The 18962-nt window shown below is 38.4% G+C and overlaps 4 protein-coding genes across 4 annotated transcripts in view; all 4 read left to right on the plus strand.

Moving 5' to 3' along the window:
* Positions 1 to 7158, plus strand: part of LOC114520772 (tyrosine-protein phosphatase non-receptor type 13-like) — a 42206-nt gene extending 35048 nt beyond the window's left edge. The window contains exons 45-54 of the mRNA XM_028541107.1: positions 830 to 1391; positions 2735 to 2873; positions 3198 to 3288; positions 3669 to 3936; positions 4714 to 4789; positions 4893 to 4958; positions 5594 to 5670; positions 6221 to 6293; positions 6416 to 6478; positions 7075 to 7158. Coding sequence (XP_028396908.1) covers positions 830 to 1391; positions 2735 to 2873; positions 3198 to 3288; positions 3669 to 3936; positions 4714 to 4789; positions 4893 to 4958; positions 5594 to 5670; positions 6221 to 6293; positions 6416 to 6478; positions 7075 to 7146 — 1487 coding nt within the window. The 3' untranslated portion in view covers positions 7147 to 7158. The remainder of the gene's footprint in view (positions 1 to 829; positions 1392 to 2734; positions 2874 to 3197; positions 3289 to 3668; positions 3937 to 4713; positions 4790 to 4892; positions 4959 to 5593; positions 5671 to 6220; positions 6294 to 6415; positions 6479 to 7074) is intronic.
* Positions 7159 to 7706: 548 nt separating this feature from the next.
* On the plus strand, positions 7707 to 9017 carry LOC114520927. The gene has a single exon (XM_028541276.1). The coding sequence runs from the start codon at positions 7728 to 7730 to the stop codon at positions 8382 to 8384; it is 657 nt and encodes a 218-aa protein (XP_028397077.1). The 5' UTR covers positions 7707 to 7727; the 3' UTR covers positions 8385 to 9017.
* Positions 9018 to 9094: 77 nt separating this feature from the next.
* LOC114520929 (60S ribosomal protein L10a-like) lies at positions 9095 to 11064 on the plus strand. The gene is made up of 5 exons (XM_028541277.1): positions 9095 to 9200; positions 9399 to 9551; positions 9861 to 10009; positions 10209 to 10381; positions 10852 to 11064. The coding sequence occupies exons 1-5, from the start codon at positions 9196 to 9198 to the stop codon at positions 11020 to 11022; spliced, it is 651 nt and encodes a 216-aa protein (XP_028397078.1). The 5' UTR covers positions 9095 to 9195; the 3' UTR covers positions 11023 to 11064.
* Positions 11065 to 11512: 448 nt separating this feature from the next.
* LOC114520943 lies at positions 11513 to 18846 on the plus strand. Its single transcript, XM_028541292.1, has 7 exons — positions 11513 to 12479; positions 13866 to 14130; positions 14661 to 15015; positions 15520 to 15688; positions 16191 to 16345; positions 17215 to 17305; positions 17725 to 18846. The coding sequence occupies exons 1-7, from the start codon at positions 11657 to 11659 to the stop codon at positions 18429 to 18431; spliced, it is 2565 nt and encodes an 854-aa protein (XP_028397093.1). The 5' UTR covers positions 11513 to 11656; the 3' UTR covers positions 18432 to 18846.
* Positions 18847 to 18962: the final 116 nt, after the last annotated feature.

The raw sequence follows: 18962 nt of genomic DNA on the forward strand, positions 1-18962 counted from the left end.
GGAGTTAAAACGGTTATGAAGTGTGAAGATTGTTTGAATTGGCTAGCCTAGGCACCCCCGTGATTCGGACTAGAATGTGTGATTTCTATTTTGTAAAACACCATACTAGCTGCTTCAAGAGAAAAGGCTATTGATACACGGATGAAAGTTGAAAAATGAATTGAAGAGGCAATTTGAAAATTTAGTAGCATATTTACAATAATTTTTAGAGGGATTGTAAGCGAAAACTGAAACTTATTTTAAAAATGTCTGGCCTCTTTATAGATTTACAATGCTTTTCCAATGGTTTTACCCAATATATATAACAGAACACAACGGCACGATTGGCCAGCGCTCTCAAAATTTAGTATTCATGCATTTTACTAATGTCACCTTTGAAAAGCAAGGACATGAAGATTTCGAAAAATCTGCAACAAATAGATTTCTCAAAGCCCTAGGGGGTCATGCTGTGCTAAGGAAAGCTTCCTAGGAGAGTTTCTTAGAATAGAATGACCAGGTATGATCTGAGAAATCTATTAGCCCATATCCTCTCTCTTTTGATATATATCCTCTCTTAAGGCCTGTTTACGCGATCCAATTTTGTCGGATCCAATTCACTTCTGATGGATGTTTTATAGTCTGTTGACTTGCAACGTATATGGGCAGCAAATCGACTCAAACCAATACAGTACTGCTTTATTAATAGCAAACTACATTCCATACGTCAGAAACTACATTCCGACAATGTTGGATCGTGTGAACGGGCCTTAAATAGCTCCCACCAAAAATTCTGCATGCTCTTATATCATACGTTGTTTAATTTTATAATCGTATTACTCATTTTTTGTAGCCGTGGGTAACCTTTCCGACAGATCACTGATTCCGGTAAAACCTGGTAGCACCCTATCAGACAGCACCTCTCCGCGATTTTCAGATAAAACAAACTACGCAAAGACCAAACCTTCATCTAAGCAAGAAAATATCGAGATGTCCTCTTTGGGAGCGAACAAAAGTTCGAAACATTCGGAAATTGCTACGGATAATACAATAAACATTTCGAATGATGGTAGTCTAGGACATTTAGGAGTATCAATGGGTGGTAACATGGTCGAGACAAGTATGAGTCTTCCCGGAAAACCTGTATCCCCTCTTATCCCTGAGTCATTCCTCAATGCATCCCTAGCGATGTCATCATCACAAGCAACGACTCCTGAGACTCCCCCTCCAGTGCCCACCACCCCGATACCTCCAGACGATAACCTCACGAGTAATGTAGGCCACAAAGCGTCCCCTAGGGATTCAGAGGTACAAGCAATGACAATGAGAGAACGGTTTGCAAAAGTTGTGAAGCAAGAGAACAAGGGAAGATTTGACCATCCACTGAGACCCAAGTCACCTTTAATCGGTCGAAGGTAAGAAGACTATATTGGCATGGTTTGAATGCATAAAATGGATTGGTTCAATTAACTAGATCTGTAATATTGAAATAGGATTAGAACTTAGTAAAGTAACCATACACAATAATTACCCGTTCGATATAGCTCTGTAAGCTTTGACTGTACTCCCTAGGGATAATTGTTAACAGGATTTCCGCCATATATTTACATATAACTGTCCCCAAAGGGTAATGGAGGTTGAAAAAGGAAAGTTACAAAAATATTGACCGCTTCGTGTAAACAAATAGCTTGTGCCAGAAAATTTCCTTAGAAAATGGCAATTTCCGTATCCGTTCCGTGTTATTTCAGGATGAGTTGTAAAGTAGACAAAATTTGCTTATCAGGATTGCTGATCTATTAGTTGTAAACCGTTTCTTGTTTATGTCGCTAGTTTTCGTCCCTTATTTTACCCTACCAGAGGAAGCGTGAACTAAACTTACTACACACACAGGATGAAAACTTAGATTGCATTAGATTTGCAGCATGCCAAAACTGTTGCCAATTTGCATGCACACAGCTTGGCTAGGGTAAGACGACAATAGTGCACTGGGGGCGGTTGTATCAAACTCTATTAACTTAAACGGTGGATAAGTCAAAATTAAATAACACTTTTACATCTCTTTTGAATGAGTCAACTTGAATATTATGCACTGAATATGTAGTTGTAAACAGTATTTTTGTATTAAGGTTGAAAACATTTAGTTTGTTTGTTGAATAAAACGATACTCGATAGACTTGCTTTCTATTTTGAACTTAACCACCGTTTAAGCTAAACGGGCTTGATACAACCGGCCCCTGAAGTTCAAAATAATTTTTTCTCATATCTGAGTGAAGTATCCTTGCTGGCAAATTCGGCAATTGCCAGATTTGCCCTGTTTTGCATATCAATGCCAAACTTGATTTTACGAGAAACGACCAAACGAGAAACGACCTATTGCAGTTGAGCTTGCGGCTTGCATTTCAAACGCGTTGTTCCATAGTTTGAAACGGTGCAACTATGTGCTAGCCGCAAGCTCAACAGCAAATGGCGGGTAAACGAAATACTGGATTTTCTTATCTGAAGTAGCCGACTTGTTTAAGGGGCTGTTTACATGAGCCCGGTTACCCGAGATTCAACGAAGCGTGAGATGATTTTGAGGTATTGAAATGAGCAGATAACATGATCCTGGCAGTCGTATAATCACCACAACAATAGCATGTGCTTGTTTGGTATCATAAAGACTTATTTCAATACCTCAAAGTCATCTCACGCTTCGTTGAATCTCGGGTAAGAGGGCTCATGTAATCAGCCCCTAAATCTGTTTTTTGTTATTCATCAGGTCAAAATCCGTTGAGCCTTCGATGCCGTTACTCGAAATCCTCAGAACGCGTCCTCTGTATTCTGGACAACGTTTACAGAATCTTATTGAAGAATTCGAGAAAGCTGTTTCGTCTGGAAAGGCAGCGGGCGAGTTTCAGGTAAATCATTATCAAGTTTGTTGCTCCATTGCTTTTACATTGTTTTTGGTGACCAATTTTTGCCACTGCATGATATTTGTATATTTTCCACTGTATATTTGCCACTGCATGATACATGCGGTTTTTCCCATTTTGCGAATGTTCGACTGTTTTCCTCCGGCATTCAGTCATAATCCGGTGATTAAGAACCTCTCTTGTCTTTATTTTGATAATTCTATCGATCCTTTTGCTATCCAATTATAATTTATCAATCACTACAGATCAGTGACTCTTATAGTAATCCTATTGTCTTTTCAATGTTTTGAAAAACTCGCTGTTTTGCAGGCTTTGCGTGAGATGACACCGATCGACAATTGCCCAAGTGGGAAGAGGGCTTTGAACAAAGAAAAGAATCGCTACAGGAATGTATTGCCATGTACGTTTTTTTGAAAATCAGTTCATTTTTTGTAACATTTTAAAGTGTTCGAGCAAGTAGCGGCGCTGGGGGGGGGGCAATTTTCTTCCCCGATTTTTTTGTCTTCTCTAGTTCCCCCCGTTTTTTCATGTCACGGAAGTAGTTTATTGTTTTATGCGATGTTGGCTTGACTTACAACAAAATCTTGCCTCCCCCAAAATATATTTCTTTTACCCCCCAATTGCCACCCCATTCATTTTAACTTAGCGCCGCCACTGGTTTGAGCTATTATTGACCTTTATTTCTTCCTGAATTTTTCGCTTTACGCCCTACACAAACCCTGTTTAATAGCTACTGCACTATTTCTTATCAATCCACTAATGTGATTTAAATATTTTCAGATGAAAAAACGCGAGTCATCCTGACAGGCGACGAACAAACGGACTACATCAACGCCAACTACATCAATATCACCGTCGACGAGGACACATTTCACTACATTGCAACGCAGGGTCCAGTGCCTATAACAACCGGCGATTTTTGGCGAATGGTCTGGGAACAGAAATGTCAAGTGATTGCTATGGTAACACTAGATATGGAATGTGGGAAGGTGAAATGTCATCGCTACTGGCCCGAGTCGTCTGAGCTTCCGGTGAAAGTTAACCAGAGGTACGACGTTAACTTTTCAACCACTGATAAACAAATCAGTATAAATGTAGAATATAAAATTGTACAAGTTCTCCTGTAGCACAGGTTGCTTTAACACTAGATAAATAAGGTTAACCGTAAATAGTTAACAATTATTGGATGAGGTTGAGTGTGATATCGAGAATTTTCAAGCCGAAGTTTGCGTTATTCGCCGAAGCAAACTGAGGCTTGATAATTCTCGATATCATGCGAAAACCGAATTCAATAATTGTTTTATTATGTATTTCCTTTTTAGAGAGGAAGCCTGCGCCATTATTGACAACAAACTAGCGGCAAAAAAATACGTTACCTACGAATAATTTTCAATGTCGCGTAGGTGGCAAGACATTGAGAATTATCTGTAGGTTTTGCATGAGTAATGCATAGTAATTCTCTTTAAATAACAGCTTAGAAGTGATAAAGCTTCAGTCAGTGCTGAAGAAGCACTGAATAAACTATTCTATAAGTTGGCTAAGTTTCCTATTCTTATCTGAAATGTATATCGTTTCAATGTTTTTTTATCGGATCAGATAGGAAGGCTTGTAGGTACACCACGTAAGTATTTAACACTGCAAAGCTTTCGGTCCGTTAACCCAGGCCTTCATCAGTGCAATTATTTGAGAAAAAAAATTCATTTATAGCTTCTTTTGTTTGAATACTTCACTGTAACTAACGGAACTAATGTCTTTGAAGCACTGGAAACACTCCTGTTGTGAATTCTTGAAATCAGCCGTTAATGATCGATTCCTTTACTTCTAGTCTTGAAGTACATCTGGAGTCCGTGGAAACATATAACAACTACGTTCAAAGAATCGTCAGAATAGAAAATCTTCAAGTAAGAGACATTTGCATTACGAACAAAGTTTATCTCCACTTGAATAATTTGACGTTGATTGATATTCACTACTATATATAATTTGATTACGACTTTTCTTAAGGAGGAAAAGTCTTTAACCGTCGTACATTTAAATTTCCTGGCGTGGCCTGATCATGGAGTACCGAAGGTAAATATTCTATGATGATCATGGTATTTATGCGGGGCCGGAATCCAAATACCAATTCTATGTAGATTTGCATATTCAACTTGTGACGATGTATTTGTATACTCCCTATTGTGAATATTTCTTGAGGATCTTCGGGTTCCGATTCAGTTTTATGCCAACTTCAATAGACCTTTTTCATAATGACGTCAAACGCGGAAAGTCTGATCTTACACGAAGTTTGATTAGCTCGATAGTTTTGTGGAGCCAATCAAATTCCGTGTATCATCAGACTTTCTGCGTTTGACGTCATTATAGGAAAGGTCTATTGACCGTAACGAAAAAGATGGCGGCATGTACATTTTACCAGAATGCATTGCAGGCATTAAGAATGATTGACTGGAAAAAGATAGCAAGAAAAACTCCTAATGACATGAAATTTTAACACAGCGAAGAAAATGACTTTCTGTTTTATGCCTGTCCTTTAAAAGATGTCAGTTCGCTTTTTTAAACGAATGTATTGTATGCTTGGTCCGGATTTCTAAGAAAATTTCCTTAGAAAATCACGGGAGGGGTCACGATTAATTATGCATAAATTTTCAGTTTATATAATTTATAGTATATTCAATATTGTATTTTTGTTACTTGTTGCATTTTAGTCTGCCTGTGATTTGGTGGAATTTATCAAGCACTTTCGGGCCCATTCGAGCGTTGGGCCTTCTCTCGTTCATTGCAGGTGAGTTATAATCGCACTCTAATATTATAATACGAGTTACCCACTTTTCGAACAACACCAAGTGTTATGTAATAAGTTCAAGGTTTGCCAAAAAATGTGGTAATTAACCCGAGTCAGGCTGAGTGTACGTTATTTATCACAATACCCATGTATAGAAACCCTAGAATAGTTTTTGCGAGGGAAGGACCAGGGGCCGGTATAAATTTTTTAACTAGTTTTTGAGTAGTTAAATCGTAGTTAACTCGAAAATACACAATCCTGATTGGCCAATTCTGCCACTAACGATAATTAAAAGTTAACTGCCTTTTATACAACCGGTCCCAGAGTGGTAATAAAATGTCCGTAAGAAATGGGGGTAGGGGTTGTTCCTATTATATGCAATTTTGGTTGATGAAACTTGTTAACTAGTGACTAGTCAAATCTTTATGCATCGCTGTTGCTCATTAGTTTACCAATGGTTCGTCCCTTGCACTTGCCTACATTGCCAAACACCTTTTGTAGAAAAGACACGGAGTTTTAGGTGTGAATAGGTGCGCTATTTTTGTTTTAGTGCTGGTATCGGTCGAACTGGAACGTTACTGACTATCGATACTTGTATGAAACATATTGAGAGAGGATTGAAGGTAAGTACCTGAGGAGAAATCTTCGAGGTTGTTTGGGTATTCTCCAGACAGCTTTGATCATTCGAAGGATAAGTTCTCATAGAGGATATATTAAGTGATGAAATTTATAATGTTCTCTTTAGTTCGATATCTACCGTATTGTTCATAATTTACGAGAGCAACGCCCTGGAATGATACAAACGAAGGTAATTGATACATTTTATTCTTATTTGCCTATGGTCCATATGAATCAAGCTGTCTAATCAAATAACAATTTATTATTCACTGTTACGGTGTAGTAAACAATCCGAAATGAATTTGTATGTTTACGTATAGACGTATACGATATTGAAACTTTCAAGATTCACAATAAGAATATCATAGTTGATGTTCTTGAACTTAAGAAACCCCCCTGGTTTTTATGAAAAACTCTTGGCCATCGTCTTTGACCCGGCCATGTCTTTGCCCTATGCCCGCAAACACCCGAGTACATTCTTACAGTATTTCAATGACGTTGTTGTGCCTAGGAATTAATAGTCTAGAGTAAGGAAATGATCGGGCGTCGGTTCGATTTCAGCTGGAGGAGCTAACTGACACTGAGTTTTATTTTATATTTTATTCTTTCGTCGTCTTTCGTACCATTCGCAACACCATTATATTTGTTATATAAAATTTATTTGGTTAGATTTAAGTTTCTTGTTATGTCAAAAGTACAAGAAAATAGTCTTGTACCTCTACTAGGTACTGGGGTGAAAAATTCAGGTGAAGTAGTAAATATTTTTTAACTGTTGATATTCTCCAGGATCAATACGTGTTTTGCTATCAAGCTTGTGCAGAAATATTGAAATCATTAAAAGTCAAGGAGGTGAAATGAAATCGATCATGTGAAAGGTTTTAATTTGATATATGAGACATATAATATATATTTTTGTAGAAAAAAATGTAGAAAAGGTTATGTACATGACATATAAATACGAGAAAATCTATATGAAAAGCACGATTAATTTATAATTACATAACACATCTAATTATTGTACAAAATATATAATTCTTCGGATAAATTTTAAAAACCTATATAAATTGCGAGAATATCTACGTCATTATTAATAAAAGAAATATTTTTTACATATTTATTCAACAAATATCAAGTTCATAGTACACGGGACTGACGGGAGTCGTACGTTTGAGTTTGAAGACTGGTTAAACAAAACACTTTTGAAGGTAATTAAGGTTAGCGGGGTTATGGTTTTGAACTGGAAGGATACTTTCCTGCCCAAAGCATACGATAAAGGCGAAAATCGCATTTATTTAAAAGGAGTGAAAGTAATTTCATTCAACTAAATAAAAAACCAAGGTTAACTGGCAGTGGTTGCCGGTTGGAGAATAGTAAATAGTTCCCTTTAAACACCGGAGATAACACCCCTATATGCCGGGGATAAGTTCCAACAATTCAAAATGGCCGATGAGAGAGGCAAACAGAATGCAAGCGACGAAAAGTTAAAAGCAATTTTGAAACGTTTTAATGAAATATGGCCTAAATACGTGCCATACTCTGGAGTGTTTGGTTACTTTACTCTGTCAACGAACGCATTGCATTTACCAGTTGTACAAAAGTTGCTGGAAAAAGACTCCAGCCGTGTGTTTACAAATGGCTGCTTTGCACTTTCCCATTTCGGTACCGCTGTTTACATATACCACCGACCGAGTTTGAGCCTGTACCCAACCGAAGAAAGACTCCTGTATTGTTTGTTCGGTAGTACAGTGTTTAATCTTGGCTCTGTTTTGTCCTGGTCGGTTTTGCAAGCCGGGCTACCGAAGGACGAGCTTGGAAAAGGATTGGTCGGGTTTGTGTGCAGTTTGACATATCTGTATGTCGGATATAGATATTTGCGAAGCGTGGATAGGTACATGGTGCAGGCATTCAAAGCTGGGCAGCAAAAATTAGCTTCAGAGAGATGTAAAGAAGTTAAAGAGAGGCTGGAGACATCGCATCATGAATTTGAAGATCAAGAGATCGAGGTGGATTTGGAGGATGATATGTGGGGTTCTGGTGATGAACGAATGACCGTTATTAATGTTGGTGTTAATAGGAAGAATCTGGATAAGCGTTAAAATGAAACAGAACTAAGAATTGGTTATACTGTCACAGAAAAAAATTGCTTGGCTAGGCATGGCATGGCATGGCATGTTTGGCTTTCATCTGATATGGTAACCAATTAATTCTGTTTAGAATTAATTCAAGTCTTTATGCTCTCATCATTTGATTTTTGTATGTATTTTCTAAAAGATGTTTAAAAAATGTTAGCATGTTACGAGATTTTAAAAAGAAATTCACTTGCTCAATTATTTAAGATATTTTATGAACTTTAAGATTTAAGTTTTTGTAAAGTTTATGGCATGGAATAAGATGGTAACAGGAACAAGATTATCAACAAGAGTTACCTTCATTAGTTTAGGTTGTTCCGTATGTTAATAGTATAAATGGTATTATGGAATTTTTTAAGGGGAATATTGTATTTTTGGGTAATTTATCATACCACTTAACCTAAGCTCTTTCTCTGCCTTTTTAATATAATGGCATTTTAACAATTGAGAAAGTGTGTCTGTGTGACATTTTTCCAGTGAACTGTAATAAATATGACGTTTGTATAGCCATATGGTTATAATGGTTATGAGATTACATATACCATGATAATAAACGTTATACGACTAATCGCATGGTTGGAGTGGCCTTGAATCACCTTTTCGTTAGGGAAAATATGCTGATGAAAAAGATGAAAATCCTCTAAAAGTGGAAGCTAAATAATAAAATCCGAAGAGCTCAAATGGAAACACGGATTTTCCTTTCTGTGGTCACCAGTCTACCGAAATTGACAACTCTTGCGCGTTCTTTCTTCTTTCGTCCCTCGTTCGAATTGATAAAATGAGGTAAGGTTGAGAAATTATCGATAAAAATCCAACCTAAATTTCATCCATCCGAATATTAAAACCACATATTCTTACAAATAATGTTGTTTTTTTCCTATATCCTTAAAAAATGTTTTTGAAAACTCTTAACTTTTTAAAATTTTCACCTAATAAAATTGTTGCTCAAGGTTGAAAGTGTAATGTGCATTTTTTTCGTAGTAAAGTAAATCGAGAAGGTTTGACCGAGTGCATACGTGCTGTTCTTCAGCACTCCAAAGACAAGAAACGTAAGTTTCTTGAAACAGTCGAACTCCAAATCAGCTTGAAAAATTATGACCCTCAAAAAGACAAGCGTTTCTCAGGAACTGTGAAGTGAGTAAATGTTTTTGATCTTTTCATTTATTGATATTTAGGGACTTGGAACTTTGATATCTGTTGGAGTTGTGCCATATACCAGGATTATTATGGCATTTTTTTCCAAATTTGAAATATTCAATTGCAACACTTTTTTTACACCTTGCCTTTGCTGTTTGCTCTAAGATAATATTGGGGCCCCATCAGTACACATCTACTGTTGACACCACCCCCAGAGATGAGCCCCCAACATTGGCATAATGAAATCAGTGCAGATAGCCCTTATGTTCAATGACCAGGTATGACATATTTCTCATTGTCATTTAGATTGAAACATATTCCAAGGCCAAAAATGAAAGTCTGTATTTTTGGAGATGCATCCCATTGTGATGAGGCTAAGGCAAATGATCTGCCTTGCATGGATGCTGAGCAATTAAAGAAGCTCAATAAAAACAAAAAGTTGGTGAAAAAGCTTGGTTAGTATTGAAATATTTTTCTCCTCTTCCCAACTTAGTCATAATCTTTGAAATCAAAATTTTACTTTGGAGAAGTTGCTTTTGTTGCTTCTCATGTTATACCACTTAAACTTTTGGAGTATTTATTGCAAAATTAGTTCAAGATTATGACCAATACGTCAATTATAAATTTCCAAAATTACTTTCTTTCATATTCCAGCAAAGAAATATGATGCGTTCTTGGCCTCGGATAGTTTGATCAAGCAGATTCCACGTTTATTGGGACCAGGCCTGAACAAAGCTGGCAAATTTCCAACTATGATCACCCATAGTGAGAATATGGTTCAGAAAGTACAGGATGTTAAAGCCACAATCAAATTTCAAATGAAGAAGGTGGGTCAATCCACCAGGATCTTGGGCACAGCACTCTAAGAAAAAGTTTAAATTATATGCAACTGACAAGCCAACTATTGCTTTGCTATCACTTAATTATGTCCTGGACATCTTCACATCCTTAGAGTGCTGGTAAGGCCCTTGTAACTGGTAGACCATGAGGTTTCAACCATTCTAACATACATTAGTGTGGTTGATTGCTGGTCGGACCTTTACCCAGGGTCTTAAAATAAATGGGAAGCCAATGATATATTTGGCAAAATTTAGAACAATACAGGTACATTTTTTGTATTGGGTACAGTAGGTAAAATGTTTAGTGAACAGTTCGTTTAAGCAGTAACTGTTCATTGATTTTTACACCTAATCTAAATATATGTTTTTAATGTGCAATGTGCATCATTGTTTAAATCATTAAGCTAAAGAATACAGTGAACACATATACATAACTCCATTCATTCATTGTTTTGCAGGTTCTTTGTCTTGCAGTTGCCATAGGTCATGTTGACATGACTGAGGATGAGCTGTATAACAACACTCTCCTTGCTATCAACTTCCTAGTGTCACTGCTGAAGAAAAACTGGCAAAATGTTCGTGCTCTATATGTTAAGAGCTCCATGGGACCTTCTCAACGATTATACTAAATGTAGTTGAAAGGATTTTGAATAAAACGAGCATATCATGAATAATTCTGTTTTGTGTGAAGGTGGATTTACATTGCCCAAACTTTCCTATAAACTAGAGAAAATAACATAAATGCAATCATTGGTGATTGGTTACAATGTCCAATAATTCTAGTGGTTTGCTAGAATTGTAATTCTGTCTATCAGTCTATATATGCAATTTTAAATTGTATCCCTCTTGAAAAAAGGGAACTTCTCCTTCGGAGTCATACAATAAGGGCATATTTGTTAAATTTCAAAATTTAGAATTTTCCTATGTACAGAAATAAAGACAAACGTAAATACAGAATACAGATTAGGACTATTTCTCATCGGTGAAAATGCCTTGTTCACGACAAATTAGACTTAACTCCAGTTTGCTCGGACTACGGCAAGATCAGAGTTTCCGCCCCATGGTTCTATGCGACCGTAAGAATGGTAATTTACAGGTAACCGTTTTGCAACAACACGCAGTCGAGGCGAACATTCGATCCTTCAGTCGAGGCTTGAAATTCGAAATATTTTTTAACCTAAAGGAGTCTCGATTTCACGTTTTGGCCGAGAAACTAACGATCGCGGCATATTTAAATGCTAGATTGTGTGTCGGCGAGAAGATATGATTTCGGGCGAATACACAAAGGAACAAACGAATTCAGCCATTTTGGAGCCGACTCATCCAACTATAAATTTAGAAGAGAAAAGCGTTGTTTTAGCAGAAGCGAGCATCGGAGCGAAAGCTTCGAGTCAACTGCAGACGGATAGCAATGTTTTGGAAGAAACCGGAATAGTTAGACAATCGAATATTGCGACTATTCAAGCCGAACAAAGCACCAATACTGTACAAACGGGAGTACAGAATACCGCTATTGATTCAGCTCTAGATAGAAAAATCTATGAAATTCCTGTGACTGCAAGCTCAAATACTATATTGTCTTTGAGGCAGGGCGATGCATTGAATCCAAATGATGAACCCATTGTTTCCACTATGACAGAAAACACGGATTTCGGAACGACATCCGAGAATAACTTATTGGACGGGTTTATTAGCTCAAATGAGAAGGATGAGCTTAATACAGCAGGAAGTATGGAAAACATCGTATTGGGTAGAGAGAGACAAGAGGATAATGGTTCTGTCTTAAATGATAGCACTCAAATGGATGACCCTACTGGGACAACCGCATCAGATGATTTATGTGACCAAGAGTTGGGAGACCTTCCTCCATGGGCTGCTCGGCTGAAAGGATGTGAAAGAATCGGTGATAGCTATAGAGGATATGTGCATAATGAGGTGGAGCTGGATGAACTGTTGAGCATGCACAAGGAGCATACACACAGTTCTTGGGGGACCAGACAGTCACCATCATCACAAAAGCCATCGGTTCGCTTCATGTGGAAGAGCCAGTATGTTCCATACGATGGTATTCCCTTCCTCAATAGTGGTAAGGTTTTAATACCATTCTATTCTACCCTGAAATAAAGCACCCACTTATAGCTTGCTTTGTGCCCAATATATGGTATTTTTTACCAACAATTATTACATAGGGAAGTAATGCTGTTTTAGAAAGTGTTACATGATATCAGAGTGGCACACACAGTATAACCTGTTATCACACTGTTATATGGTGTCAAAAACTGCTGTAGGGTTATATTACATTCCAGCTAGCATCCAACTTTAAAACATGCTTCTGTTTTAGATCCAATGCTCAAATATTTTATTGTCCAAAAAAGTGTGTTAGTATGCACCTGGGCACTTCCCAGAGTGCAGTGTTGGGCAGTGCTGCACCCAAGATATTTTTAACAAATATTTTCATGCACCTATGCAAATTTTATACATGATATTTGGCAGTGATTGCACACCTGATTTTGAGCTAAAAATATTTGCAAAAATAGTGAAATCCAAGAGGCAACACGGGTTGCCGCTGAGTGAAAAATTTTCGAAAATTAGGTCCTCTAGGTCATTGTAGACGCCCTTCTCTGACCTTAAACTCACGAATTTCTCTCAGATTGTAAGCTGCTTTCACTGTTAGCCCAGCAGCTTGAATCTGACTGTTGGTTTACTCACGAATTTTCAAGACTTCCTGGTTTGAAATGCCATGATTTGGTCTAACAGCTGTTCCATGCATAACAGCACATTCTGTTCACGAGTTTAACATTCCATTTCAACAACGACTGGAAAAACAATAGTGAACAATGCCAATATATATCTATCTGTTCATTAACTTCTGGCAAGAATAATAAAATGACGAGTATTCTTTTTACCTCAGGCAAGATTCAACAAATTTCTTGATTAATTGTTCAGCCGTTTTTTCTTAATTTTTGTGTTTTTTTCAGTCTGCACTATTTTGTGTAAAAATTACCTATAATATTTACCCGCGCCATCCTCAAACCTCGCGCATGCATGTGAATTTCGACCGCAACGCAAACGATGTTGCCAAAATAAAATATAAAACGTTCCAGTTCTCTTGACGTTGATATAAGTGGGGCAAACTACGATGTCCCATTAATAGATGTCCTGAAAAGTCTGAGATGGGACAAAGTTGACACTAGGTGCTCTCAAAATGAGGCACTTCTAATGATATATCAGATATTGAATGACCACGCCACTCTGGGCCTCAAAAAACCTGTATATATTAATGCATGTAGCTATTCGATATTTTTCTGTGTGTCACCCCTCGCGGAAAACAACCTCGAAAACAACTGTAATTTGGTTGACGAGGTTAGCGTGTTTAAATAAAGTTTTACATACATACAGTACATACATATACATTCACTTGCCACGGTCCTAAATAGGCACAGCGAAATGTACAAATCCTGCATTGATATAGGTCGTCGTGCGACAGTGATGGAATGCCAGTACGGTCCTCGGAGGAAAGGCAACAAGGTTAAGGTCGAGTATAATGAAGACGGTCAAGCTGTGAAGCCAGCTCACCGTCCGACGTGTCCGGCGCGGATCTACATCAAGCGGGTTCGAAAGTTTCCTGAATTCAAGGTCGATAAAAGCTACGAGGGCACGCCCGGCCTGAGATTGGCACAAGAACGGGCGCTGACAGCGTTGAGGGTCGCTTGTCCCGAGAGCCAGGGAGAAGAACGGTATGTAGCTATGTGAATTAAGCAAGTAGAAATAAACAAGCTACAACAGCACAGCTGAATAGAGCATTTAGGAATGAGCAAAATTTAATTCTGTGTTAAGAAATGCTATAAAATTTAGAAGATATAGCACAGCGAAATTTCTAAGGCTTCATTGAAAGGCTTCACAGAAAATAACATTCTTTTCCAGAAAAATGTCTTCAGTGAAATAGCCAACACAGATACACCGTTTGATATACATTTATCAACACAGATATACTTTATTTGACAAAAACTTTAAACATCCTGTAGATCCCCCACCCCGTTATAATCATGATTTCCATATAATCGTTCTCATAGGGCTTTGAAGACGATATTTTTGGAATTTCAAAACAACACATTTTCCTAACAATACTTGCACACAGTTTGCGATGCCGCATGCAGGTTTTTGAGTTTAAAAAATATTTTCATAACATTCAGTAAAACCTTTTGTGAAACCTTGAATACAAATAAATTTAGGTACGGGTGTAAAAATAATTTTTATTTCCCACCAGATTTTACGTGCAGTTCCCCCTCGAGTTGGCCCACGAATATCACAACGAGGAAGACGAAATTTTCCCGCACCAGTCCCTTTCCCTCCTTCCCACGCAAGCCAACATCGGGTCGTCCCGGCTCGACTCCCGAGTCGTGGAAAAGATCAACGAACTTGTCGCGCGAGGGGTGACCGATATTTACCAAGTCAAACACGGCGTGATAAATTTCGTGGAAAAGGATTTGTTTCTTTGTGGTGATGAGCGTATGCCAGCCCGCCAGAACAAGCTGTTCTTTCCAACGATAACAGACTTACAAAATCACATCCACCAGGCTGTGTTAGCTCTTGAATCCGGAACTTTGGAAAGTTTACCGCCAGTAAGTTGACAAGCGGTGTTTAGTTTAGTGCGGAACTGGACTGTTTTGCGTGCTAACACTCACGCAAGTAGTCGAGTCGATTTGCGATGATTTTATATGACGCGGTTTGACGCCATGAATAACTGTGAATGCCTTTGAAATTTTGCTTTTGAAAAACGGAAATGTGCAATCCAAGTTTACTCACATTAATGATCAACTTTAAATTGGATTGATTTCCAGACCAATTACTTACATAGCTACATTCGGGCTTGAAATTGATGCTATGCCAATTTGGTGAGGTTAAGCATCACAACACCTTCGTAGAATTTTATTTGTTTCATTATTAAACCAAGCATGTCTTTATCAAAAGAAACGATAATTAGCGGTTTTCTGTACGACTGTCCGTCCACCTTCCCTTGGCTGACACCATTCTCCACCCACGCGTTACTTTAAGCTGAAAAGGAACTCGTTGATTTTGAGAATGTAGGCAAAATTGAGCTACTACTGTTTCATTTTCTCATGCAGCCGGAGAACCTGCCGAAAATGCCCAGCAAAGATGACCGAAGTAGGAAACGTAAACGTGCCGAACCGAGACGGGTGCGAGCGTCGAAAACGTCACCGGTCAAAACGATATGTATACGCACTGATGATTCAATGGAATTGGCAAGAGATGGCAGCTTACAGGACGCTCAAGGTAAATTTTTTTTTTTATATATATATATATATTGGGCAAAAAATTTGTTTGCCATTGTTTGCCATTGCATGGTCAGATATCGTAAGATATCGCCCGCTGCTACAGCCAATCAGATTGCATGAAACCCTAGAATTTTGCCCGCTACTTTGTAAAAGGATAAAAAAAGGTTATTAGTATATAGTTATACTGCAAATTAATAGTGTGCCTTTTAAAAAGATGAAAATTTTTTGGTACGTTGTTCGTTATCTCGTCACGGTTCAGCCTTTTTAGGTGGATTATTATACCCTGAAAATTGGGAGAACCAACTTATAGAATCAATCGAGCACACTTTTTAAGCTCGGTATAACATTTTAGATGATTGAAAACATCGTGTTTGGCAGTCATCTCATAATATGCATAATTATCGTGTTTAATTTCACATTGAGGTTGATACGGATTGTGTGTGCATTGAACAATCCTGTGTCTGTGCCTGTGTTCTCATCCCTCCGTTTAATTTAACTAGGACAAGTTTACGTAATGGTGCCTTCAGCGAGTAATCTGTTTCCAAACTCCGAGTCCTTGATCGGCACTTCCCTTGACGGCGGCGACAAAGCAACGTCATTAGTGCAAGTTCTCACCGTTCCCTCTAGTTCCAGCTCCTCTTTCCTGGAACAACAAGTGAGTTGATTTCTTATAATACAGCTTGCATTTGTGGCTTCTATCGAGACCCTTAATCACTGGTTTGAGTACCGGCCAACCGGAAAGTTTTTAACGGTTGTGAATGCAGTACCGTAGTGAACAAATCATACGAACTTGGACATACTTAATCCAAATAAGTAGAAATCCAGGGCAGCCCAAATTTGCGTGATAATTTGAACGCTAGAAATTCTTCGGCAATTTTGTCAACATAGGTGTAATAATACTCACTCCGACTACCAAGTCTCGATTTCGAGCTGACTATCACTGGAATCTATATGACGTTACATTAAACAAAACAAAGTGTCTCCGAACTAATTAGCCATTTTCAATCCAGTGGGGCACTGAATCTAGTCAGAGCCGCAAAGCATCAATGGGGGGAGGAAAAATGCATGCAAATGAATATAAATTTGCATTCCCTGTCCCTTCAAACAATCCATGGTTTCTTTGCGGTATATTTTATACCGAATGGCATTTTCAGTTCTGATACCTACATATATGTGTCGAAGATGAAAGAACCGGAAAAAAAGTTAGAGTATAGAACTTTTAATAGCAATGACGAGATATTTCGGCTTGTGTGGTATATCGATGCGGTATAAGTTTATATACATTTTTGCCGCTATAAAATGCGCAGGTTAAGTATTGTGCGAACAACAGACATTATTCTCTTTACTAATGATCTTATTTCAAGATAACAGCAAAGGTGCATCGTTATGCATGAAAATTTGACGTAATGTGTGACGCGACATATTTGCATATAACAACACAAGCTGAAATGTCTCGTAACTGATGAAGCACGAAATTTCAGCAATGCATTATTCGTTAGTTTTGCGTATTTCCTCCTTTCCAAGGGTGACAGCAGATTAGATATTGCTGGGCCGTTCCTTGCTCTACCTGTGGTGAATTGCGATGGTACGGAGAACAGCTCTTTGGTCGTCCAAGGTTGGTTGATTAGTTATTTGTGATTTTTCTCTTTCTTTTGTGCAAAATAGGGATTGTCAACAATGTTGTAAAACCTGGTTATATGACTCATTGTTGGCCTCTTATGTACGGTGCATCACATCTTCTGATTTCGTGTCTATCACATGGGAGCAGCTGAATGTTCCCAAAACAAATTGCTTGGACATACCTATCGCTCTATCCCCTCAAATCGAGGCAATCGTCCGCTCAATCCTGTCATGCTTGACGCTCAACCCCGTCATGCTTAAGGTGGATTTCTATTCGCGGTGTTGCGTGTGCATGCTCTTTCCAATTAAGATCGATCAAATGGGACTAGTTGTCTTAGGGAAGTCCATTACAAAATACCATGTGCAAAATTAGGTCGAATAGTCCGCCTTTACATCCGAGGTTTTTTGCTCCAGATTCGCTTGGAAAAGAACCCGTCCCAGCCATAACATCATCGTTGGTGGACGCAAAGAATAATGACGCACCCTCAGCGCACACGCTAGAAGAACACCTGCAAACAACAAATATCCACATTCAATCGGTAAGTATCGCCGGGGCGACCACCGTATCACCATCTACTGTATCCATAGCAACACCTAGGTCACCCTCTAATGTAACCATAACATCACAAAGATCGTCGTTAACCAATGAAATGGCATCTCCAAGCCTTTCCATCACCTCTTCTATTGCTCCAGTCAACGGGAACGATTTGGTGGGATCGTCACTGCGTGAGGCCACGGTTATTCCAAATGTCAACGTTGATTTAGTTATGACGTCATCTGATTCGTCACAGATTGTTTCAATGACCTCGCCGGACATAATTGTGACATCGTCAAACTTAAAGTCTAGTATTCCAGGTTTGGAAATGACTTCGCCATTCACACCAGTGACGTCAAATATATTTATGTCGTCCTCAAGTTTAACCGAACCGATAACGTCATTATCGGCAACAACCGTCACCTCGTCAAGATCGGACGTTTCATCGCACGTTTTTCCAATCTCATATGACTCTATTACATCCCCGACGATGCTAATGGCTTCACCAGACAAAATCGTACCTCGCAAAATTTTAGAACAAACAGTGATATTAGGTGGGGTTCAAAGGGGCGGGAACACTTCCTAATCCAACGACCAACTAGCACTCCCTGTGCTATCAGACAAATCCGCCCCGGTCACTGACATTGCAGACCCTGGGTAGACGGCTGCGTATTTACCATGCCAGGCTAGGCATTGCAGATTACAATTTTAACTATGGGTAAGGTATGGATTATGGTCAGTATCAAGATATCGTTCATGATAAAATAAAAAAATTGCGTGTCCATGTATATCTCAATCTCAATTTAAGTCGTTAAACTTCTGATCACACCAACTGTTAACTATAAATTATGTCTAAAAGTCCTAGGTTAGCTAAAATACAGTATACAGTATGTCGTTGTGTTTCTCACGCGATAATGTTAAAGCATCTTCCCGCTATTACTAACTTCACAAATATCGTTCTTGCGCATGGAACGCTATAAAATACTCGTATAGTTGGAACACAGTCTTATCAACTTTACTACATATAGACATGAAAAACTTGCATTACTGACTTTTTACCTTTATTTGCCACATGGGTATAATAGTGAGTGTTCTCTTGATTTATCTTCATCCTCAC

The sequence above is a fragment of the Dendronephthya gigantea genome, unplaced genomic scaffold (genome assembly GCF_004324835.1).
Source record: "Dendronephthya gigantea isolate DGI-Jeju-01 unplaced genomic scaffold, DenGig_1.0 000018F, whole genome shotgun sequence".
Taxonomy (NCBI): Eukaryota; Metazoa; Cnidaria; class Anthozoa; order Malacalcyonacea; family Nephtheidae; genus Dendronephthya; species Dendronephthya gigantea.

Coding starts and splice junctions, on each gene's coding strand:
- LOC114520927 (XM_028541276.1), top strand. CDS start 7,728: ATGGCCGATGAGAGAGGCAAACAGAATGCAAGCGACGAAAAGTTAAAA.
- LOC114520943 (XM_028541292.1), top strand. CDS start 11,657: ATGATTTCGGGCGAATACACAAAGGAACAAACGAATTCAGCCATTTTG. Junction 14,131..14,660: donor GAGAGCCAGGGAGAAGAACG/GTATGTAGCTAT, acceptor ATTTCCCACCAG/ATTTTACGTGCAGTTCCCCC. Junction 17,306..17,724: donor CAGCTCTTTGGTCGTCCAAG/GTTGGTTGATTA, acceptor TTTTTGCTCCAG/ATTCGCTTGGAAAAGAACCC.
- LOC114520929 (XM_028541277.1), top strand. Junction 9,552..9,860: donor CGTTTCTCAGGAACTGTGAA/GTGAGTAAATGT, acceptor ATTGTCATTTAG/ATTGAAACATATTCCAAGGC. Junction 10,382..10,851: donor TCAAATTTCAAATGAAGAAG/GTGGGTCAATCC, acceptor ATTGTTTTGCAG/GTTCTTTGTCTTGCAGTTGC.